Raw genomic sequence first — 25,388 nt, forward strand, 5'->3', positions numbered from 1 at the left:
CTCGTTGCCTGTCATGTGAAGGACGTCTGCGTAAAAAGAAACCACAAACACACACACGCGCGCGCACCGGTGGACGGTGGGAGGTGTGAGTTCTCCAGATGCAGCCACTTTACACGTGATCGTCTGTCTACGTTCGGCATTTGCTCTCATTAACCGCTCGCCCGTCTGTCCTCCGCGCTTCCTGTCTCTGTTGTTGACGTGCAGAAAAAAAAAAGTGGAATGCATGACAAACATGACAATAATAACACGGCTCAGGTTAAAGGATGATTGCACCGTTGTCGTACTGAGGAGAAAACAAAACCATGAGCGGATGAGATGTGCTTATAATTAAATGAAATATTCAAATGTATTTAAATTCAGCGAGGAGGCGTTCGCGTGTTTAATCAACCACCCCCTGCGAGGCCAATCAGCACGAGGGGTGCAAGCCAATCATCTGACCTTTCCTGAAATCACACCCACACATTAACACCAAACCACCCAAACATTACGGTGAATCACGCGCGGGACATTAGCGCTGTCACCCGCTCGCCGCTTCTTTTGACGCACGCGTCTGCTACGCGGGGGAGCGATAGCCTAGCCATTAGCTTATCACCAGTCACCAGGGAGGAAGCCTCTTATTAGGGAGCAATCAGAGCGGGGGCAGAGGCTGACAGTCAGAGGCTTTAAGGGCCGGTGGGAAACACGGAGCGGGAGGAGGGCAACAGGAAATTAACAGGGACTCCAGGCCAGAACGTCTCTGTCGTTTGTCTGGGAGCCTGTGAGCGAAACAGAAGTCAAAGTCCCGGTTAGGTCACCACTCAGCAGCTTCACTCAGCTCCTTTCTGTCCCGCTGTCGCCAGCACGAATCCGTCATGTCTGTGCAAGCCTTCGGTGTTTGTTCCATCGCTCTAAGCGGCGTTAACCTGAGCGGGTGCTATTCAGACTACGTAGCCTGTTCATGGAAGATTTGGCGCACGAGGCCCAGCTGCACAACGTTGATGCCAAAAGCTTGACTTCCTCCATTGGAGTTCCTGTGGAAAATGGTCCCCTGAGCTCTGCTGAAGCAAATACAAGGTGCAGTATATTTAAATAGTTAGTAAGAATCAAACAGCGTGGAAGCAGCTCAGGTGTGTGTGGATAAAGCAAACTCTGCTTATGTAGAGTATAAAATCCATTCAATTCAGTTCCACAGCCTCAACCCATTGCATAACTGACATTTGTTGTGTGTGTATGTTTGTGTGGGTCAGTTCACACACGCTGGGATGTGAGCGATTAACGCTTTAATCCGACCGCTGGTGTGCGTGTCCACAGCTACAGGGGGTGGATTAATGCCAGAGCCCGGGAAAACACCCAACCGACACCGGGAATGACACACATGCGCAGACACACTTTAACAGCGGATTAGGGTTAAACACATGAAAAGCAACAGGGCCACTTGGCAGCACAGGCCGAGCGTCTGATCCACCAACTGTACACAACCAAACTGTCTTTCACATACACACCAATACCCCACAGACAGGCCCTACCCTTCCCCTCCTACACTGGTCGGCAGTGACATCATGCTTATAGTATTTATTAGAAAGACCCATGACTATTATAACTATTCTATCAGATTCATTTTACTGGGTAGAGGAATGTTTGAGCAGCTTCTCGTTTTGACTACAGGAGACAGGAAAGGCTAAAAGTGTAATAAGACGATTTAGGGCAGTCGATATCTGATTATAGAGGTAAATAGCTCTGAATGACATTAACTCAAACAGTGGCCACTGATCAGCCCTGGACAGACAAAAGTCCAACGCAGATAATCTAGTTAGGCGTCTTTCCAGTTCAAACAGGTCCAACGACCCCCAGCAGGCACACAGCCGACCTTCAATCAGCCTTCAATGTTAAAATATGGTTAAAATAATGTCAGTTATTGTTGTGACGTTGATGCAACAGTGAAACAATGAATGCTGATGGTTGTAAAAAGGTTACCGAAATACTTTTAAATCAATTAAAAACACGAATAAAATCATTAGGAATTGTGTCCCTGTTTCTCCACTCTCATAGCAACAGATGTGAACCAGATGTGGAAACATCAGGCCGGAGACCAGAGATAGTGTCATTGTTTACAGATCAAAATGAATTGGAGATAGCAGCTCCTAACGTTACAGAAACAATGACGCATGGGTAAGCGAAGAGAAGCAAACTGGGGCGAAGCCCGACTTTCAAATTTGAATGAAAATACATGAACGTCGAGCCTCAACGGTCCGTGTTTGCAGCGCGACGCCCTCTAATGGGAGCCGTGATTAATAAGAAACGCGAGGAGCTACAACGGGTTCTGTAATTAAGTTGCCGTAGCCCCGAAAAACACGCTCGACTGCACCCCGCGATAAGGCGCGAGCGGAGCCACTGGCTCTTTGTCGCGCTCAGGCCTCCCCTGTTCTGCCGAAGCAAAGGCCGCCAGCATCCCGTCCCATTCACTCAGCAGGTGCAATCACCACACTGTCAGACGGGGCGACGGCGGAGCGGCGCTCACTCAACCACGACGCAGACGTGCCGAACTGTGTCCCGTCTTAATCTTAGCTCCATGCGTTCCCACAGTCCTTTCGCTTTCTGTGTTGACTGGGATTAAATCAGACCGGGGACACAATAGATGCTAATTTGCTCAGACCGACCAAGAATAACATCTTCAGCCGTGTCACGAAGCCGCACGCAGGCCCAGCTACGCCCTTTAACCCGCCCTGCGTCTGCCGGGCACGGGCAAGCTCTAACCCGACTTCACGCGTTGACTCACGGCGCTCACTGGGCGCGTGGAGTCAGGAAGTGGAAAAAGTTATTCCAAGGGTATTTGTCCCGTTGACGTGTATGTGAGGCGTATCGTCAACACGCTGTGTCACAGGTCATCGCAAAATAAACACAGTCGCAGGCTACGTGTGTTGAGATTATCCCTGTTTGTATGCTTTGCATGTGATGATGAAGACGATGGAGATGGAGAAATGGGGCAGATGTTCAGTTCACCTCCACTTTCGGTCATGATCATTTTTACATTAACAGCACACAGACTGTAAAACAGTGGCCACCGGAGTTATTTTACATAATATTATACTGTATGTTCTAACACTTTGATGTGACAGCTTCATCGTCAAGTGATTAGAAAAGTAATTAAGTCTTGAGAAACCCGAATTACCAGAACAACATTGGAAAAAAAACATTACGGCCTCCTGACACGTGAAATTGCCGCTGCTCCTAATTGCACGTGTGAAAGCGGCTGCACAGACAGACGCAGACACGAAAGGCAGCACAGCTCAGTGCGTTTCTACTACACACTCGCGCGCTTCCCTTTTGCCTCCTGATGCTGAAAGAACAAACAAAGGTTCCCCTCTGCTCCGCGCTGCTCGCAGGTGGAGACGCTGACAGGTGGAAGCGGACCCGCTGCGGTCAAAGGAGCGGGAGGCGCAGCGCACTCGGGCCCGGTCTGAGTCAGACGCATCAGCGCGGGATGATGCAGCCGGGTGAAATGTACGCGGGAGGAAAAGTGGAGGGGCGAGCGAGTAAAAGGGCCGGGGCGGTGGGGGAGAGGAAAAGAGGAGGATGAAACGCTTTCACAAAGCAACCAGAGACACGGTAAAAGGTGGAGCGCGAACAAAAGCGAGCAGAAGAATGAGAGCGCGACTGTGATTGATGGTAAACAGGGGCCGCTGTCCTCCATTTAAAGTCCTGTAGACATGTTTATGCCTCGGACTGCCCTGAAACGAGTAATTTGCCTGCGAATGTGGCAAAGCGGAGGAAAAAAAGCGGCAAAACAGCGACGCTCCCCCTGAAACACACACACCAGGTATCTCGTCCTCTTCTTTACTGTGCCGTTTAAAGAACAGCGTCTCGTCTCCCGCGGAGCGGCCAATAAAAAGCAGTGAGAGATTTACTGTCGGCGCGGCAATTACTCATTTGAAACCAGATGATAGAGATAGCTAAATAATAACAATTAAACCACTTAGGCCGCTCGCGTTTACACGCTGTCGGCTGAGATTGATGTCTCCGGCGTCCGCGGCTGCTTGGAGTGATATTAAAGAGGAATAGATTAGACGTAGGAGAGAGCAAACGGCTTGAATGATGGAATTCTTAAATGCAATCGTGCCATTTAATCCGGCCCTTTTCTTTTAGTTGCCACAGTCAAAAGGCATCTGTCATCTGTTGTCAATTGTTCTACTAGAAAAGTCGCCGAGCGCTCAGGGAGTTCTCTTTAAAGCCTCAGTAACGAGTCAGATCAGTGTTAAATATTAGGTGATGTGCTTTTAGATCAGCGCTGGGAGAAATGAAGACACCTCCGTCTTCATCATCAGATCAAAGCGGAGACAATCCTCTCCGTTCCTCCCAGTTCAGCCCCTCCCTCTGGCTGGGAATCCGGCCAGGGAATCTGGGCTTCCAAAGAGCAGATCCGTACTTGCCCAAGTCCTGGAGAGGCAACACTGGCATGTTTTATTTATGGTTAGGTCTAGAGCCCCCACTTTACCTTCAGGGGTTCACTTCATCCACATCATTCGGAGTATAAATTATCGCATCATCGCCATTCGTCATGATGTGGCACCATTGGTTTAATGGGATTTTAACTCTAGCGCCTCATTTTCTTTTAATGCTTAAAGGCTGTCTTTGTGTACACGCACAGCGTTTCAGCATTTCGGTAAAATAAACAGTGTGATCAATCAGCGAAGCACCAACAGAGGCTCTTTATTCAGAAAATCAAATGACAGCGCTGGGTATGTCAGTGTGTGTGTGTGTGTGTGTGTGTGTGTGTGTTCCTCTCAACTGACAAACACACGCATTATAATGATGGCTGTGGGCCTCCACGACTGTTCTCCAAACGATCGCTCGTGAGACTCATAACCAGTGAGTCATATTAAAAGCCTGATCTTAAAGAGGGCTTGACATGGGAACCGGCGCTCCACAAGGAAAGCCCTGTCTTGGCCACGTTGTATGCGCGTGGTGTGCGTGCCAAGCCGTCTATTTTGAAGTCAGGTCAGGACAGGCTAGCACCTCAGGCCAATGTTAGTCACTGTGAGTCAGTGAAACGTCCTGACAACAGACTGACAGACGCAGCTAACCGACAGCCCGAACATGGGCGTCACGTGGCCAAAAAGAGGCCTGAGAACAGCGTGGGAGACACTTTCCGTGAAGACAAGGCAGGTGACAGATGCTGGGGAGGGATACTGTACCAACCCGCGCAACGAGCCACTGGGAAGGCGGAGGTGCCCGGGCGGCGTCGGAACCATTAAACCTGTGGTCAGCGCTGCCTTTGTGGGCTCCGACCAGACGCTTCAATCCACAAACCACAATGATGCGCCAAGAAAAGGCCCAGTAGCTCGATTCAGAAACCAGGCCAGCGAATCATTGTTGTACTGTATGTAGGCCACCGCCTCTGATGTCATGCTCTTCTCCTGCCTGACGCACAGCAGCATGGGACTTGACCATTTGCACATAATGACTTAAGAACCGCAAGCACCGGCGCCTCCCCACCACCCCCCTCGTCGTTCCCTGCAGCGGTGTCTGTGCTTGTTAGGAAAAACAAGGCATTTTGGGAAGCTGAGTCATCCGACAGGATGTTAGTAAAGCATCAGAAGTGGTGACATAAAGGCCCCTTTACAGCTGAGCCTCCGATGCAGATGCACGCAGCGAACACAGCTGAGCGTCGCAAAAATGTTTGCCTGCACGTTTGATTGTACACAGGGACTGGGAAGAACCTTGAGACGAACATGCACCTGCACTAAAATCTTTCAGAATCATTAAACATAGAGTCTACAGGATATTACAATAGATCAAAGTAGAAGAATACTCATTTCTAACGCGTGACCTCATTGATGACCTTTGACCTCAATCAGTTCTAAGGGTAGACTGCTGGAAATCAGATGGTTATCCTGCGCTGGGTGTAATTACTGACTAAAACTGTGTCCGGTGTCCAAGTTCCAGCAGCTCTGCTGACTGACAAATGCTTTTATAGCGGTGTAATAATTTCTGACTGGAACCAGCAATGAAGGCTTTTCTGGGAAGAATGTTCATTTGGAGGAGGTCACACTGGCCCACTTGATCTTTGTCAAACTAGGAGATAAAAACAACCCAAGAAGACCTTCCTGCATTCCACTGCTGACGGCCCCAAACGCCAAATAATACTAAATTTGTCATGGGTTAGCAATTGTTAGCGTGACAGCGCAAGGCCGACTGGTCACACAATGACCCCTCAAGCGCTGGAACAAGCTTAATGATGTAAAAAATCATTAGTTCTCCCGCCGTTGACAGGGGCCGCGGACAGATTGTGTGCAGTTGGAGAATTTATGTTCCGCCGAGCACAATCCGAGCATTCTTCACAGATAACTTCAGCAAGGACCGCAGCAAATTACTCCTCGCCATAGCAGTAAAGGGAATTGCATCCAGAAGGGCTCGGAAATGATGAGCAAGTCTGATGCTAAAAGGTCATAATGCAAGGAGACGCGGAACTCTCCAGAAACACAAGGATTTATTTTTACCGCTGAATATTTACAACGGGTTCAGGAGCGTGTTCATATTCACATTAGAGGGACATTTAGCCATAATCCATGACATAAAAGCCCCCCCCCCAAACACAAAGACACAGAGGCTCTGTGGTGTTAAGGTTTCCACAGACGGCACTTTGGGCCTTTAGAAATCAGAAGTCTGGCGCGCTGCCCATGTGGGAGCAGCTTCATTGCAGCGCTCTGACAGGTAAATGCACAAGATGTGTAAAGGAATGTTTGTGTCTTTTACTCAGTGCGCCTCTGTCTAATCCCCCTTTCAGTCCGGGCCTGAAAGAGCGCTTTTCATTGGTCCTGCTTTGATAAAAGAAAACCTCAATGCTTGTCAAATGTGCACTCCTGAACTTGGAAGTGCAGCAGTTGCCTGCCTCCCTCGCCCCCTCCTTTTCTCTCAGCCTCTGTCGTTGAGTCCCGACTTCACTCGCTCGCTCCATCGTGCCCTCTTTTCTTTTTCCTTCGAAGTTTCCGACGACTTCCTGTCGTTTGTCATCTTCTGCCTCTGCATACTTTAAATATGGATCTTGAATCTCGGTTTCTTTTGACGTTCATTTTGTAGCTGCCTTTTATCTGTTTTACTAACAACAGACTTTTATTACACATGCGTCCCTTTTTTGTGTTATTTTTATAAACACTGCCTCATATTTCGGTTATTATTTGTCAGAAGTCCTCTCCCTGCCGTGAGAAACTAGTTTAAGTACGTTATTTAACGTTGTAGTGATGCTCCTTCAATGGCTTCGGTGCTGCTTAATTTAATGATTCGCTTTTTAATTGCTTTACAGCTATCAAATTAAAAACCAGCGGCGTCAGGTTTATTTCATATTGCCAACACATTAAATTACATGTGATGTCTTGTGGTGCTGTCCAAAATATGCATACAGTACCCTCTCCTTTACCTGAGCTGCTAAAATTCACCAGCACGAGTGGAACAAAGCCCTCCTCCCATGGAAATACTCATTAGAGAGATCTGGCCTGGGCTAAAAAAGCGAGATGATTATCCGTCCTGAGTGATAGAAAGGCAGAGACGAAGAAGGACAAGAAGGGCGAGGGAGTGCCAAGAGGTGGCCACGGGGAGACAGATGGGGCAGTAAGTTCAGCTGAAAGGGTAGATGCTTATCCACCCCTAAATCGGGGAGGGAGGCAAACTAGAGGCTGAGAGTAGAGAAAGAGGACGAATTCGCAGAATGGATATGGGAGCGGGGTTGTAAAGAAACATGAAATTTATATATCCAAAACAGAGAAAGCAACCGCGATGTCAAAATGGATGATGAAACCCATTACATTATGTAGGAATTCGAGTAGTCTTGAAATCTTGGTCGAGCTATTTCATTTTTAACGCAGCTGCAGACTGCCTCAGTATGAGCGAGCGCTCATTCAACACCGAAATGCTTATTAGAACACGTGTACTGTATATGGTCGTGAGCAAATGTTTCGCAGAGAATGGGGCCCATTGTTGCCGCACCTTTTCCTGCAAGGCTGATTTCCACCACCTCCTCCTCATCCAGCTGTGAGAAGCTGCAGTCGAAAGACCGTCGGACGGGAACGCGTGGAGCCGAGCCAGCGCTTCTCCGGCAGCATAGCCCGTCCCTGTATTACAGCGACGGTACCTACAAGGTCCACCATTGTGCCGACCTTGCCGGTGCCCCCCGCCCATGCCCGCCGCACGGATCCCTCTGAGCTGGTATCAGTCAACGGACAAAAGAGCACGTCTAATTAATTTCAGCTCTGTCGGCTTCCACTGAGCTGCACCAAAGCTAACATGTCAGAACACGCTCCATTTGATCATTCGGTGGGGTTCTGACTTAAATTAAAGGAGAAAAAGGGCAACGAGGGGTGCGCAAGGCGAAGCACAAACAGGCGTCGGATGATGGAGCTCTGCTTTCATGTGTCACGCTTTTGTGCGGTTACACAACAGGTAGCGTGTTCATGCATATTCCTGTGCATGGCATTATGTATAGAAGGTTTCTGATCCCCCAGAGAGACACGGGTCTGACAGAGCTGCAATGTCCCAGCTACAGTCTCAAACTTTTTATAACTAGGATGACTCAAATTAGCCTAAAACACCTGTTTGACGTGTGTTCATGGCTAAATCCTACACTGATTTATGATTCTGGTTTTTTTATTCTGCTAGAGTGACAGTAAAGTGCTACTTTAAATGGGCTAATTCTAAATGTCCAGTCTCGTGCTGTTAATATTAACCCTAATGTTATTTTTATTGCCCCTGTCACTGGAGGTGAGAATGTAATAAAGTGAGCTCTGAAACGACCTTTTCTCCTAATTACCTGTCTCCTCGGCTTTGCCAGTGCGAATCGCGAGCGAGGCCGAGATTTAAGCTGCAAGCGCAGAGCGAGGGCGGAGGAGGAGGACTTTACCTTGATGCAGGGAGAAATGGCTGGGAACCGAGGGTGGAGCAGCAGCAGGCTTCTCTTCGCATGCGCCATTACAACAAGAGAAAAGGGGGGGGAACGGGAGGGAGCGCTGAGAGATGAGGAGCTCCTTTTGTAGCCGAGGAGCGTTGCTTTGGTGGGTAAAGATACTGAACATCAAAGCCTGCTTTGGGCTAGAAATAGAGAAAGTGAAAGCATTAGGGTGGAGAGGCTGCACAAACTTAAAGCCAGCAGTCCCTACAGAGAGGAAAGAGAAAAGGCAAGCCGTGGGTGAAGGAGAGAAGGTAAAAGGAGAAAGTCTGTCTCCAGACTGCATGATTGCTTCCCTTTATACCGGGGCCACTGCCAGCTGACTGTCAGGGCAGATGTCTCCATCACCCAACACTGCTGTAGTGCTTTATAAGTGACTACAACGGCCAACCTGCTCATAAAAGCAGATGTGTTACGATGTTCCACCAACACACACTCGACCTCCAGCGCCTAAATCGCGACAAACTCCGCAACCGATCTGAGCCCGCTGCCGCGAACGCGTTTCGTCGAGCTGCAGATGGTTCTCGGACGGAAGGAAGTCACGGGGGCAACGAGGCAGCGGGGTTGTGTTTGGGGACTCAGTATGAGAGCGCAAATTCCCAGGGAGTTTCATTCAAGGAAATTAATCCGTGAGTAAACAGTCATGGTCAGCGGAGGGCTACAGATTCCTTCTGTTTTATTTTCTTCTGTTTATCCCATCTGCTTAAATTATACGTGTATTAGCAACAGTAGAGAGGAAATCATGTTATGAACTTACTGACCTTGTACCCTGGACTAATTTAAATGGGATAATAATGGGATAAAGATGTTATAAATGTATGTTTTATAAGTGGCTACCTTGTTTTAGGCTTTACTTTGATTAGCCTCACTGGGTTCAGCATCTTTAAATAAGTCGAGCAACAGTGAAACACATTTAAAATGAGTTGTATTAATGTTTGAATTTGCTCATCTTTCCTTCTGGTTTCCACTTAATCAGTGGCTGCGTGGAAAAAAAAATACTTTGTGTAACAGAGTTTAGAGGTGAAAAGTAATTAAACAGCAACACCTCCTCGGGTTGTAACCCACGCCGTCAATTCAGGATAATAAAAGAAAATGTAAAAAGCTCAGGCAAGAACCCTTCATTATCAGGCTGAAATGCAGCCTGTTGAAAGCAAAGCGTGTCTGTGTGACTGCGGACCAACCCCGCTACACGGAAGGCTTTTCATTTAAACCTACAAACGCTTAAGTACATGTACAAAGGATCGGTGCATGCATTTCTCCATCGAGCAAAGTTAACTTGGCGCTTAGCATGTGAAAGCTAGGCGATAACACCCATTTGCATTTCACTTTGGTAACAATCAGAGTCAGACTTCCCTTTCACTCGCTTCCCCTTTTCTCCAATAATAACAGGTCGCTGAAGGCCCCTGACAGTAGACAGGAATAAAATAATAATCACCTAACAATGAAAGTGAGAGCGCAGTCTATGGAAAAGCATTTATAGCACCGCGATGGTGCATTAGGCACCGTGTTCCCAAGAGACAAGGGGGCTGGCTCCGATTTTGCACAATAGGGTGACGTGCTAGGTGCCGAATTAGAACAGTCAAAGCTGCAGTTACCTCCTCGAGCAGCCGCTACGCGCTCTTCACGCCGAAGGAAAAACCTCCCGTGCCCGCGCGTCACCAGCGAGGCGCGAGAGTTGAGTGCTTTCAGAAGAGGCAACAGTATGGTTAAAGTGGGGGGTGGGGGGTGGGGGGTGGGGGTGGGGGTGGGGGGCATGACAGGTGATTTCTCCTCATGAGGAGGGCTGAAGTGCTCCTCTGTCACAATGGAGACGCGTCCTTGGGGAGAGTGTGAGACGGATTTAGCAGCCACTGAACGTCTGCTGCCCGGCTATGATATGATGACTAAAGCGGGAATTCACCAGATATAGAACAGAGCGCACGCAACCGCCGTGGTCACGCGTGGCCAAGCTCGAAGGGGGGTGGGATGGGGGGGGCTCGTTCTATTTCGAATCAGTTTAGCCATTTGCAAAATGCTTTAAATGTCTAAAACACATCCTGCAGACGGCACCACAAAAAGCGCATTTTAATGCGAGCCACGATGGCAACACAATGTCACCACATAACCGTCTGAGAAAGCAGCAAAAAACACACACACACTCGTTAAATATAATCTCGGCAAACATGTTTATTCGGAACCCAATCGTGTGAGTGGTTAAAGCATATGGTGTACGAGCGGCGACTGGGAGCCAATATACGAGTCCTACTCCAGAGGTCGATTAGACGTAAGTACAGCCAATGGCGAGTGATTTAAGTGATTCCCATCACTTCAATGTCGCAGCGCGGTCCATCGTGGCCTGAGTCAGAGGAGTCAGTCATGAGTCCTTGTCACGCACAGACTCATACTGAGAGAACCCGAAGGAGCGGATTCATTCCAACTGGCCGATAGACGTGATTATGCGAAACCCCCAGAAAGAAAGGTTCACATTTGTGTGTTGGCAAAAATAAAACATCAGTCGCAAGAGGCGGAAGAATTAGTTCAGTGTCTTACGCATGAACAGGGGTTAGTCATGTCACCCAAACTCCTGACTCCAAGGTCGGGGCCGGAGAAAGACAGACGGCCAATTTATATAAGAATGTGACGAGACAGAGGGACCCAGCGATGAGTGCAACAGCTGTGCTCAATCGAGGGAACTTAGCCAAGAGAGATGTGAAGGGACGAGGGGAGAGAGAGAGAGCCTGAGGGAAAGGAGGAAGACAGGGTGCGAGGCTGGCGACCGGGAACAAAAAGACAGAGAGGGAAGATGTGCGGAGACAAGGAGGGTTTGTCCCAGTGAGAGCGCGACATCAAAGCCTCCATGTCCGTCTCTACGAGTCGCTGCAACGTTGCAAAGGGGGGTCAATTTGTAACAAGCGAGGCGAGGGGGGGGGGGGGGGGGGGCTGCTGCTCCCCTTCGCCTTCAGCTCATTCATGCACAGCTTCGTACGTATGTTAAAAGGCTCCTTGTGCCACGTGCGATGTGTAATTACAGTCTAGAGAAGATGTAAAAGATGACCCCCCCCCCCCAACAATAAAACTAACAATGACAGGGCGAAACAGAAAGTGCTTTCTGCTTTAAAGGCTCCTAGCCGCATCCCTGCCTCCCTCTTTACCTCGCATGATGGGGGGGGAGCATGAAAGATTTAGGAGGAGACTTTTAGTTGCAACAAGATCATTGCTCAGATACAAAATAGAGGAAGGGGATATGACACTATATCTCTGATAGCAGGTCCTGCTACGATCACCGGTGAGGGGATAAAACCGGCGCGCCAGCCAAACACACCAGGTCTTACACATAATTGTGAGCCCCTTGCATCCCTCAGGCACCGAAGGTCTTTCTAATATGACACTGTTGAGTCAGGGGTTCCTGTTGAAATACTCTGCAGTAGCACGGTGCACTTATTGAATCACCTCGTGCACTGCTGGGACTTCTTTAATAATAAATTAGGGGTAAAGCAGGGCGGCACGCGCAGACAATGTGATGATCAACTAGCTGAAATATCACTACATTACGACGCTCAGCTGCTGTTTGCAAACCTTGGGGTTGGTGGTTCGATTCCCAGATCGCCCTCTCCCATATGCTAATGCATCCTTGGACATGGGAACCTTTTGTGGAGGGTCAGGCAGCGCACGTACAGCACTTTCCGACTAATAATGCAGGTAGGAGAAGGTTTTCTGTTTGCTGAGTTTACACCTCAAGCAGGTAAACATGGAGAATATTGCAAGCTTTAGACTTTTCCTCCCAGCTGCTGTCAAACTGACCTTGGATCAGGCACTGCATCCAGCTATTAGATAAAAATATTGCTCTCTCCGTGTAACCTCGCCAACACATACTGTACTGTACCATGTCCGTGATCACCCTGTCTCTTAGAATGAGAGTAGACTAAAATAGGGAGAATAAAAACATCTTCAGAGCAACGCAGCTACAGATGACGCACAACATTAGTTTGCATTTAAATATACAAACACACACACACACACACAAACACATTAAGAACACACGAGGCAGCCAGCCGTGCGCTAAGCTCAGGTTGACGGAGTTCATTTGGAAGACGTAAAATATTTATGAGAGGAGACTCTGCAGGAGAGGAGGGAGAGATGAAAATAGTGAGGGTGCCACGAAAGGATAGCAAATAAGAAGAAGAGCGAAGCAATGATGAGCGGGTCCCACCGAAATGCCCTGTGCTACGCCTCAGCGCGACCAAGGCGAGCTAAATAAGTCATTGTCATTTCAAGTTCATTAGCTCGCCTCCCAGGAGGAAGGTACAGCACGGTACAGTATATAGGTACATGGGCACGGAGTGAAAACCCCAGAGATTCGGGGAGAGGAAACAAATGGGTAGAAACATGTGAGCGCATGTAGAAGTGGAAGTGAAAAAGTGCAGACGGGGAGAGAGGACAGTGGAAACAAAAACCAAGCTAAGGATTTTAGTAATAAAATGCTAATTCTGTACCAAGAAGAAGGATGACAATAATTACATGCCCCCTGTAATTACAAGCTTTCTCTGCAGCCCTCTTCTCCTAAGGCTCAGTAATCCTCCGGTCATTTCACATCCTCCATCCGCTGACAGTCACTCTACCTCCAAATCTAAATAGTCGTTCATGGTCAGGCCGAATAGTCAGACCGCTATAAACTACAGGGGTTTTCCTTGGCCACATTACTTTTGAGAACTGATGTCACATAAAACCAAATCTCACTATCTAATTACAGGAAAATGTGCTTAGAATGCACAAAGTTCCAACAGGAGATGAGAACAGAAGAAAGTGGCTTCACCGCAAACTGGGAGATGGAGAGGTAGAGGCTGCAGTGCCCGGCGAGAAGAACTCACCGGGGTATTCCAGTTGGTAGAAGAACTAGTATTAAAGGCCAGATAACAGATTTCTGATTTTAAGCCAATTATCTGGAGAATAAACCAAAATATAAATGCACCAGACTGCGATGCAGACATTCAGTGACTCATTGCCTGGAAAAAAGTACGAACCGAGTCTCAAGGAGGCCAATAAAAAAGACACGGAGGTTATATTTACTTTGAGAACTCATTTCCTCCCATTTCCTTGTTTCTCGCTATATGATGAAGATTTTGCTGCTCTGAAACATATGGCTTTAATGTTCAGACAGTAAAACGCTCAGTAATATTAAATTAAAAAAAAAAGAAAGCACAGTCATAAAAATCACAAACAAGCACCAGAAACAACTAGTGGTGTTTTTACGAGTGCATCTGTGAGCAATTGTACATGAAAAATAAATGAATTCACAACTTCCTCTGCAGGAGCAGATAGCGAGAGAACGGGCGAGATAAAGCCTCAAAGGCAAAAACGACTTAGGGAGAGAGGAGAAAATAATTATGATAATAGAAACTTGTGTGAAGGAGTTTATCTCAATGAGGGTGGGGAAAGTCTGGAAATCATAAATGCCATGCGACAACTTCTTTTTTTTTTTCTGAGTCCACTTGCCTAAAGCGGCTGGAACAAAAAGCTCCACAGTGATCAAGTTAGAAACTATACGCAAATATGAAGAAATATAAATATGTGCATGAGTGAGGGAGCAGCAGTTGGTGGGGGAGAGTGGAAGCGGACAAGCAGACAGTGGGATAAGTGGTCCAGGCCTCCTCCTCCAAGGGCGCGAGCCTTAATAACTACCTGTGTGCAGCCTATCTTTATTAAATCTCTACACTCTGGACGAGGGCGAGATGACACCTCCATGATGCTATCGCCGTCTCCATCCTTTTATCGACGGATCCAATCTCTCATCCCTTCACGTCCTACTTTCTGTGTTTTATATGCGCCCGACGCCGTCTTCATCAGGCTGCAGTTCTGTTGGGTATTTAGGACAGTATCTGTCTGCACACGAAGCTGTTTATGCGGCGGAGTTTCAGCCGAGACGCACATAAAGTGAGATTCATTGATTCCTATTCAATTCAGTTTATTTATACAGACAAGAAGCATCTGTGTGAGATCTTACAGATCACAGAAAAGCAGCTATATAAAGTTAGAGTGTACAGAAAAGGCAAAGCTTTGTCGCACATTGGCTTTGATCAAAAGTACAGCCGGAAAAAGATGAATCAGAACAGGAGTTTTACAAGATCACGGCTTAATATCCAGAACCGTAAATAAATCACACGAGCCCAGCCCATACAGTGCATGTGCGCTGCTCTCCGTCCCTGTGGTTTTGCTGCTTGTGTTGCCATAGCATCAAAGCCACAGGATTTCCCCAGTGGGACGTGTTTTTCGGCCGCAGAATGAAAGTCTCCCAACTCCGGCCCACGGTTCAGACGGGGCAGCGGACGCGTGACGGCGCAGGGCGCGGCCCTCGCTCTGGGTCGCCATGGCAGCGGGCGTCCCGCTTTGGGTGTGGAGCATCTGCGAAGCGGTGGGAGGGTGAGACTGGAGAGCAGGAAACGCGGGACGTCCACACGCTCCTCAAACACTCGCACCGTCTGTAGAAGTCAGTGCTGGAGGGAACGTGAACTACGGCGGCTTTGCTGCGGCGCCGACGCACATCTGTCGTCACGGCGACAGCAAAGCGGATGGAGGTGGTTTAATACTGTGGCACACACGCGCACACACACACACACACACTAACACACACACACACACACACACACACACACACACACACCAATGGACTCCCATCATTCATGTGAGCCGGCGTGTGTGAAGTGCTACCCTCACATCAGAGCAGAGACGCAAAACAAAAGACGTTCATCGTGATCTGAAAAGCCATCGCTGGACTTCATTTCCTGCCTTTTAAACACGGACGCACACGTTGGGATTTTGTTTTAAATCATTTAAATAGATCACAGGAAATAAAAGGTAAAGGACGTAGGACGTGTTGGACAGTCGTCTGTCAGCCTCAGGCAGTTGACCATTATCTTGACCCACGCTTTTCAGGAAAATTGATGTGAATTGATGATTTTTTTTTTCTTCGATGTGTAAAGTGACTGCGTTTGGACTGGCTGTTCTCCGGATTTCAGTGTTTGTAGCAGTGACGGGAGCGAAAACAATTATATAAGCATGTCTTTCAAAAGAGAGGCCATTTTAGTCGAGTCGGGTCTTTTGTGCGGGGATGTTTTCTCATACATGCACACATAGAGGCTGTCAAAGGGCAGAGCAGACCAGGACAATCCAAGGCACAATCAGTAGTCCATCAGCACTCCTCCCTCTCTCTCTCTCTCTCTCTCTCTCTCTCTCTCGCTCTCTCTCTCTCTCTCTCTCTCTCTCTATGGTGAACATCAAACACACTGCGGTCTGTTTCATGCTCCCTGCAGCCCATTATGGCTTAATGCTTCAAGAGGCTTCTTACTGACTTCAGCGTTTTAACAACTCCAGCATATTCAGTTGGTAGGAAAATGCACACACACACACACACACACACACACACACACACACCTACACACACACACACACACACACGGGAGCCCAGATTCACACACTTTCAACAGCAGCAGAGTTATGAGCCTGCAAACTGTGATATAGAAGCAACTGTTGCTTTTGCTTTAATCTCCCCGAAGAGCAAGACCAACAGATGCGCGCGGCTTTATGTCGACATTACCCTTCAAATAAGCCCCGGCGCTCTTATCTCCCAGTCGGTTAATGAGTTCCATTCATAAGGCGGCAATATGTAATTCAGCGCGATCAATTAATTATCCTCATATGCGAAGAATAAGAACGGCACGTCAGCCAAGACATTAAGGGGCTGGAGATAAGGCTGCTGTCCAGAAAGGCCACAGTGGCACCGCCAGCGTTCATCTCAGCCATTATTATTAATGGGCCAGTACTGTATGTACAAATACAAGACAGGCAGGTTTACGCAGAGTGGATGGAGGAGCTGGAGGGGTCTCTAGCTCCCAGCAGCTCAGTTTCCCATTCACAGTCTCAATTGCTAATAATAATAATAGAAATTTAATGGCCCTGTTCAAATGAGGAATGGACGAGCAACAGCCATGAGCTAATCAGAGTCCTCAGTCAATGAGAGCAGAGCCAAGCGAGGTTTTCCAATTCCTCCTGTCACGTTCCGTTTTAGTTACGATGCTGCTAATACACAAATTCGGGGTCAAGTCGCTAAGTTGAAAACGCTCCCATGCTCCTCGCTGCGGGCCGCCACGTTTCCAGCCACATCCCACCGAGCGGGCCCGAGGAGCGAACCCGGGCCAGGCGCGACGCCCCGGGAGCGAACGGCACTCGACGGGAACGCGAACGCAGCACGGGCAAAGCCGACGCCGCTCCCAAGCGGCCCTCTTGCAGCTTGTCCCTTTGTACGGGCCTATATGACATTCAGCATCAGACACTCGCTGGCTGCCAGCTGCTTTCAGAGAGCGTCTGGCGCCTCTCTTTAAGAGCCGCTGAGAGAGAGAGAGAGAGAGAGAGAGAGAGAGATGAAGAATGTCATCCCCTGAAAGACAAAAAGATAAGTCGTGACGACTGTAATGACAGGGTGGGACTGGGAGGAGACGGATGAGCCTGCCGAAAGTCGGGCCCTTGATTTTGGCGAACGCCATCGCTTCCACAACAGATTTCGGCGGAGTTAAACCAGAATCCTCGTTTTACGAGCGCCGGTCCGCTCCCTCGATTGCCCGTTAACCGCCGCGGCTCATTTCTGCACCGCCGAGGCTGCTCCCGCGGCGGAGTGAGCGCGGCGATGACAAACAGCTCACCCCGAAAACTTAACAGAGTCCAAATTACTGAACAACAGAGGAGTCGCTTTATGAGGCCGGCGGACGAGGAAGAAACATCTAGAAACGATTTGACACCGCTGATCGAGCATAATCAAACACAGACTGGGATCCAGGATGAAGGTTTTCATTTCTTCCTGTATGACTGCTTAACCATTTGACACATTATGACAGAACACACAATGAACATCTGCCTGAAACATCTCCTGGTTCATTCAGTACTTCCTTATTTAAGCCGTGTCCCAGCATTGAGATGTTTTGGATGCTATTGGATGAGGTTTAAAGGGCAATTCCCTCCGACTGGACATCGCTTCCTGGACAGAATCTGGATGATGTACTCAGCACGTGACCTTGAGTCAGGCCCAGCCAATACATTAGGCTGATCAGGCCCCCCCCGGTGCCACGGCAGGAAAACATCCCTCTGCAAATGTCAGAGATCATCTACAGCGGCGAGGCACGAATTAAAGCGCTCATATTTTACCAGGGCGTTTAATATGCCAGATTCAAGCGCTTATTTATGCTCAAGAGCAGAGACGGGGACGCTGGGAGAAATCTTGTCAACGCGCGAAGCCAAATCTCCTTTTCTCCCTTTCGCTCGTTGCATCGCTCGCTCCTGTCAGTCTCGCTCCCATACTCTTTTTCCCTACTAAGAATACATTGACCCTGGACTTAAGTAAGCTCCACATCATCGAGGAATAGATGGTGTCGTGACAAGACAGATTTGCTCTTTAAAGCATTATGGATTGCAGACATTTGGAAGAAAAGGGGGATTTCTAGAGGACCGGGGCTGGTGTTAATTCCGTCGAATGATTTATTCACTGTGGTCAATCAATTAAATTAGAAGGGTCCGCTCACTCCTCGCCCGTCTCCGCCTCGTGATGCATGGCGGCGGTGACATGCGCTAACGGTCTCATCGCATTACTACTACACCCTTAAATCTCGTAATCTCTCCCATCCCATCAGCTTAATCACTGGGAGAGATCTACCGGGCAGCGCCGCGCTGCGTTCCACGTAGCTCCGTTCAGTTCAGACTGAATGACAGAAAAACCCTCCAATCTGTCCGGTGAAAAGCGACCCCCCCCCCCCCCCCCCCCCACCACCACCACCACCACCACCGAGTGGTGCACATCCTATTTCTGTCGAGCCACAATGATCTTTTTGCAACCATCCGGTGCCATGTCAGAAAATAGAGCAGCTTCTACTTTCGGATCATCCCGAGTGTGTGACCTTTAGGCGAATGCTGCAGAAAGTCATCCCCTCCACGGCTCGGCTGCACTGAGCCCGTGCTAATGGACAAACATTGGCATCTTCATGGGGGGGGGGTACATGCTGTCAACCTGGAGAAGGTGTTTGACACCAGAAAGGCTTTAAATCACTACTAATATTCATGTTTTTATCCTGGAAAACTTTGCCATGTTCACAATTTAAGGTCAACAAAATGAAAGGAGTCAGTTAAAATGTCTGGTTGCGGGAGCCTGTACAGTACAGACACCAGTGCGTGTACTGCGTGACCCTGCGGCTGCGAGAGACCTTTGTGCGTGTGCATCCGCGTTCACGTGCGCGAAAGCACCGGACCGCATTCCAGCGGAGCCACTCTCGACGGCAGCGGGGCGTGTGACCCGACGGGCAGCATCGCATTTGCCCGCTTTACTTTACAGCACATGGTCAAGTGACCGAGCCGGCGTGCGCTGAGGCAGAATTCGCACATGACAAATTCCAGAGGAACTTTCTCCTAATTTCCCGATCAGCCATCGAGCAGCCGACACGTCTCCGCCGTCTGCGTGGATTTTCAATCAGAGCAGCGTTTCATCCCAACACGCCGCCGAGAGCACGTGACGTGAAATGAGCCTGACTCCAGCTTTGACGGCTGTAAAGGCAGATGCCCGTGCTGTTTAAATGTAAAGTACGACATGAAGGAGGAGAGTTTGTAAACTAAGTCTGTGGTCACTCGTTATTATATTGCTTATGTTCCACATACAGTTATAATAAATACTGCAAAAAGAGAGATTCCAGCAGCAATTACTTTAAAGTAGCATATATATTTGCGTATAATTCATTTTAATGGAAGTATTAGATTCGTGTGTAACGTTCTCCACAGAGAGAAGCGCACCGCATCGCACCGCAGCAGACTTTCAGCAGGCTGGCGCGGAGCTTACCTGATATTTCGGACTGTGGCACCCCGTCCAGCGGGAACCCTTTCCCGTCGTAAAACAGTCTGATATCCGAACAACTCCGGGCTTTGCTGAAGCTTTTGTCCCCGCTGCCCGGTGCCGCCAGAGAGCCCAGCGCCAGAGCCACGATCACGAGGGACACCATCCCAGCCTCCCCGCCGTGCGGTCAAGTGCAAATCCCACCAAAAAGGGCGAAGCGGCGCGGCTCAGTCCCGGCGGGCGGCCGCGCGTTTCAGACGGGGCTCGGCGAGCGCTGCTGTGCGTAAAATGAACCTCCACCGTCCTCCCGCCCCGCTGCCTTCTCGGCGCGTCTGTCGCCCTCCGCGCACTGCTGCGGGGAAAAAGAAGCAGCTCCTCGCGAGTCCGGGTCTCGCGCTTTATTACTTCTGATCTCCCACTGTTCAGGTTCTGGGAGAAACAAGGCAAGGGAGCCTCAGAGTCGCGCGCGCGCGCTCGCGGCGGACAGTGGTAATTTTAGGCACTGTGTTGCGCCGACGCTGTGCAGTCTGAGTGCGTCGCCGCGCGCCTGCCGGCTGCGACGGGATCAGAGCGGAGAGGTGCGCGCGTGCAGCTCGGGGGTTCTTCTTCGGCGATGCTGTGCCAGCTCTGCCACAGCGTGGAATGAGGTGGAGGCGGGAGAGAGGCAGCGAGAGAGGAAGAGGGAGCGCGAGACACTTCATGACCCTCCCGCCATTTCCGTTTCATTCCGGGCTCGTTTAAATGATATTTTTAGACTCGTTCCAGAAATGACGCTCTTGAGTCTTTGTTTGGTTGTGTTTGAAGACGTGTTGTTGTCGTTTTAGAGTGTGCGTTGTGTTGGTGCGTCATCACCCGGTTTGAAGGAATGCGCAGCTCGGGCTCCGCCGGCCAGGTGTCCAGGTAAACCGGGGGCGTGGCCCGGCCCCCCGGCCTCCATTACAGGTCAGCGATGCGCTCAGAGCGCGTCTCCGCGCGCCGTGTCACTCCTCGAGGCGTAATTAAAGGCCCAGCAAGTCTCTGCCTGCTCTGGCCGCTTCCCGGTTTACCTGTCACCTGCTGAATGCCTTCATTATCTAGGTTTCTGCGCGTGCACTCTACTGTACGCGTTGGAGAGTAACACAAGCCTGGGAAGCGAGATAAACAGACAGGAGACACATGAACTGTGTATTTTACCATTTATTACAAATAAGAACTTTCTTCTGTTTTTGTTTAACACATTTTTTGTTTTGACAGATCAGAAAGAAAACTAGAAAATATACAAAAGTATAAAAATGTGTATTACATTTTCATTATCTTCAATAGCAGCAATATGTCCAAAACTAATGGATGTGTGTGTGTGTGTGTGTGTGTGTGTGTGTGCGCGCGCACACACACACACACACACACACACAGCCACGTGTTTCCAGAAAACACTCAGCTGATATTAAATGACTCCGTTGTGTAATACACACTAAGCCGCTTGCTTGTGTTATGAAAACCCAGAGACGTGCGCGGCGATGTCGGTTCAGTCATCTCGGCCGCGTGAAACCGAATATCAGGCGGCGTTTGATGTTGTCACTCCTGTGGGGAAACGCTGCCAAAGAAGATGCCGCCGCACATTATCGCAGCGACACGTGGAGAAACGCAGCAGCTCGGACCGAAATAACCGGCCGCCGCGCGACAGCTACACAAACAGACGCGAAGGGGAAGGAAAAGCGGAGGAAGAAGGAGCCTCCCAATGCTTCTATTTGTGACGGCAAGCGCAGTTTATGAATACATTAGGAGATGTGACTCTATAATTAGTCTGCTCCTCATGAGTGCATGAGTCCAAACAAAAGAAACACCACCTGACAAATAGCTACGCTCGGATGGGAGGAGGTATGAATTGCACCTTTGTTTCAGCGTCTGCCTGTTGTTGGGCAAACCTGGCCCCACGCAGCTGAGGCTGCGGACGACAACCCGCTCGCTCGTGGCTTCACTTGTGTGCGTTTAGGCCTGTGTGCGTGGGACGTTTCGCGCGGCCCATGTGCGACTGCAGGTCGGAGGAACTGATTGGACCCTCCGCCGTCTGGCAAAGGGGATCGTGTAATTAACGCTCAGTGAAGCCACGGAGCAGCCATGTTTTCGTCAGGCTGTCGCCCATTGAAGTTTTATTGGCTCTGAGCATGAAAGGGCTTCTAATGAGGAGCAGGATGCTGGGGGAAGTCGGGGAGACCGGGGCGGGCGAGCGAGGGGGCGAGCGAGGGGAGGCCGAACAGGAGAGAATGGGGTGAGAGGTTGTGCGACGAAGCGACTGTCAGTTTAGCGCACGACTGCAGTAATTATGTGGGGAGCAGTTTTAGGGCGTGATGGGGGTTTCAGGGGAAAATTGCACTGCAGCTAAACGGAAATCCCGCAGATGTCAGATCGCGTTCTGTGAGCCGAGTCACTGGCCACTTTATTAGGTACACGTCTGCAACGCATTCGGCTGCATTCATATGCAAATTGCATGAAAGGAGGCGGCGGCGAAGGAGCGCAGGGCGCAGCAGCTACATGCTAACAGCTAGCATGCTGCAGTGACGCAGCTCTGACCCGCGTGCCGTGACTCAGCGGGCTCTTCCGTAAATTGCAGTGTGCTGTTTCAACAGATCTAATCAGTTTGTAGGTGAGGATTCCATAAAAGCGGCTTCGTCCCGAACTCTTACAGATAGCATCGATTCCGTCTCTTTTCTGGGGTTTTATGTCAGCCATTAGTCTGAGATCAGCACATTCGCCCGAGTGCCGGCGCGTGCACAGATTGCACGCCGCTCCACCGCTTCCTTCCCTTCGCGATCCTCGTTCATTATCTCCTCTCTTCGCTGCGTCTCGTTTGCATTTTTTTGTCTTGTTTCGCCTCCCATTCGTGTCTCGCGAGGACCTGCAGCCAGAACCGGAACCTCGCTGGTTCTGCTTTCGCCTGTTCTGCACATTGCCCCCTTCGTCACAAGCACGCACCCGGTGACTGTCTGTGCAAACACAGCCTTCACAAACAGTGGAGATCTGCATATCTCCACACACAGGGCCCTCCCCAGATGCCAGAGACAGACAGAGACAGAAAAAGGAGGAGGTCTGATGCTCGGTGCAAAGGGTAGATAGTATTAAAGAGAGAAATGAGAAGTAGTGAAAGCATCTGCGGGGGGGCTTTTGAGACAACATAAAGAAGGAGAGAATATGATGATCGATGATATGGGGAGAGTGACAGAGACGTGAGGCTGGAGAGAAATAAAAGCTGCACATTAAAAGTGGAGGAAGCGGAGAGTTGGAGGGAGAGGATTGTGGGAAAACATCAACATAGGTGCATCTTACAGCGCGACTCCACCACTTACAGTACAGTGAACGCCTCTTACTTATAGAGCGACTCAGCTCCCAGACGTCGTGCTGCTTCCATCTGGCAGCGGCGCCTCCTCGTTTCTATCACTCATCCAACTACTGTGTTCGTTTGCCTACACGCCGCTCCCATATTAATATTTCACCTCCTCTATTTGTCATATGTCTCGCCGGATAAATCAGCGGCGGGTCCTCGTTCGCCGCTCGCTGGGAAAACTCATAAGGTCACGGCGACGCGACGGCCGGACCGAAAACAGCCCCGTCGACCTTTTATCGGTTCTCATGCCATTAATTGTGCCGGGCCGCGCTGTTTTCCCCTCACACTGACCTTGAGGGCGACCTTGCTATTGTAGCGGAATTCCCAAACCAAACCTGGCAACCAGAATTCTCACCCGTGCCAATCGCCCAAGGTTGACCAGCGTCTCCCCCTCAGGCTCTGTGCGGTTCCACTGTAAAACTGGGCTTCCTCCAGATTGGCAGCGTCTCCTCCACGCGGGCTTCAGAACCGGTGGGGGGCCACGTCTGTGTGTGGTTCTCAGCCCCCTGGGAGCGGTTCTTCATTATTTTCCTACTGCCACTTTAGAATATCCACACATTCCTCCAACATTCCTCAGCCTCCCCTGGTACAGAAGCACTTTATCACAGCACTCCTCCTCACCTTTCTCTAATTGCTTTTTAAAACAAAACAACAACAAAAAAACCCTCACATCTTCTTCGGACCACATGAGCTCTAAAGGCAACAAACGATGCAAAATACCCCTCAAATTCTGTTTGCATCCAGTCGTACCTTAGTGTATGTTCTGGATTGTCCGCCTCTAGTTAATAAAACCGTCCCTATTTGGAAGAGCTAGAACAATTCTCTATACTCTCTGAAGAGACATGTTCCAGTAATTCTATGTTTATCTGCATATTAAGGAACGGGGGATTCTTGCTTCTTTAGAAATGAACATTTAAGCAAGCCGTCAGATCTGATGAGCAGCTTTTAGTCCGTGGTGCGACGTTTACTGTTTTTCCCCGTCTAATAAAATTGAAGCTGACAGTGGGGAATTGACATTTAGACTAGGACCCCCCTCCCCTTTAAAACAAATGTAGCCTGCAAACCTGTCAGCTCAGAAACAGCCCTTTGGTCGGTAAACGAATGCAGTTCTGTACCTGCAGCCCACAGTGGAAACGTTCAGCGATCCTCATCACCGGTGCCGAAGCGCCCTGTGGACCGAGCAGACACAGTGACAAGGATTTGTACATGCTTGTTTTACAAGGGGCGACTCTTCCACGCGTCGACATCAAAGGGAACAATGACATCATTTGTATTCATATGAATAACTGTGACATGAAAAGCAGCATGTGGACAAGTCTCCAACAGGGACATTTATTAAAATATTCAAAATCTTCGTAAAAAATTAATGAGCAGGTGTAAATCATAGAATTTTTATTGACTAGATTACGCACCGGTCTGGTCATTTAAGGCTTTTGTGTATGACGTCATTAACAGAGCCCCATTAAATCGATTGATAGTGTGTTAGAAGACCAACACTCACTTATTCCCCATTACCATCACTTATAGGGGATTGACGCAGTTTTGTGATTACAAGAAATATTTGGGCAGTCTGAGGTTTGGCTTGTTCATGTCCACCGGCAGTTTGATCGATGATTGAGTTGCTCCTTCTTCCTTTGTGTGTGTTCGTTTGGTGCTGGGGCTGCAATTAAAACCACACCTGAGGTAAACCTCCTTAATGCTCTCTGTTTATTAATGAATTTATAAAACCTGGACTGGACTTCAAACCACCACTTCTTTAAAACAACTTTAATAATTAATCTGAATGGAAAACAGGAGAGAGCTGTGGAAGTTGGAGTTTTACATCAGATATGTGCAAACATGGGTCCATCGTGGCTCACTACCACGGGTTTAATTAGAATGAGGCTCATCCTAGCGGGTCCACCTCTCCCTGCAGCTGGACATTGTCGTGTGCCGACATAGTTCATATAACACTGACTAATGCTCAGACTCCTGTGCACCAGGCTTGGGTTTTAATTCAACAAGCTTGTGAGCTCCATTTCCTGCCTTTGTATACATAATTGCACCAATTAGAACATATTTTCCTTCTTTGGCAAAGATCATGAGGCAGATGAAACAGCTGCTGCTCCTCTTTTTGATATAGAGGAGACAAGGTCAGGCACTTTGGCTTCTCATTGTGGACTTGGAAAACCTCCTAACCCCTGGGTGTCCTCAGTGAGAGATTAAAGAGGGGTCTGTGCCGGCTGCCTGGCTGCATAGTGCTGCCTTTTATAAGAGACAGAGTCTGATGTGAT

The 25,388-nt window shown here is 49.2% G+C and overlaps 1 protein-coding gene across 1 annotated transcript in view; it reads right to left on the reverse strand.

Moving 5' to 3' along the window:
• Positions 1–20,409, reverse strand: part of gpc1b (glypican 1b) — a 39,452-nt gene extending 19,043 nt beyond the window's left edge. Inside the window, exon 1 of the mRNA XM_029131480.3 lies at positions 19,761–20,409. Coding sequence (XP_028987313.1) covers positions 19,761–19,920 — 160 coding nt within the window. The 5' untranslated portion in view covers positions 19,921–20,409. The remainder of the gene's footprint in view (positions 1–19,760) is intronic.
• Positions 20,410–25,388: the final 4,979 nt, after the last annotated feature.

The sequence above is a fragment of the Betta splendens genome, chromosome 17 (assembly GCF_900634795.4).
Source record: "Betta splendens chromosome 17, fBetSpl5.4, whole genome shotgun sequence".
Taxonomy (NCBI): domain Eukaryota; kingdom Metazoa; phylum Chordata; class Actinopteri; order Anabantiformes; family Osphronemidae; genus Betta; species Betta splendens.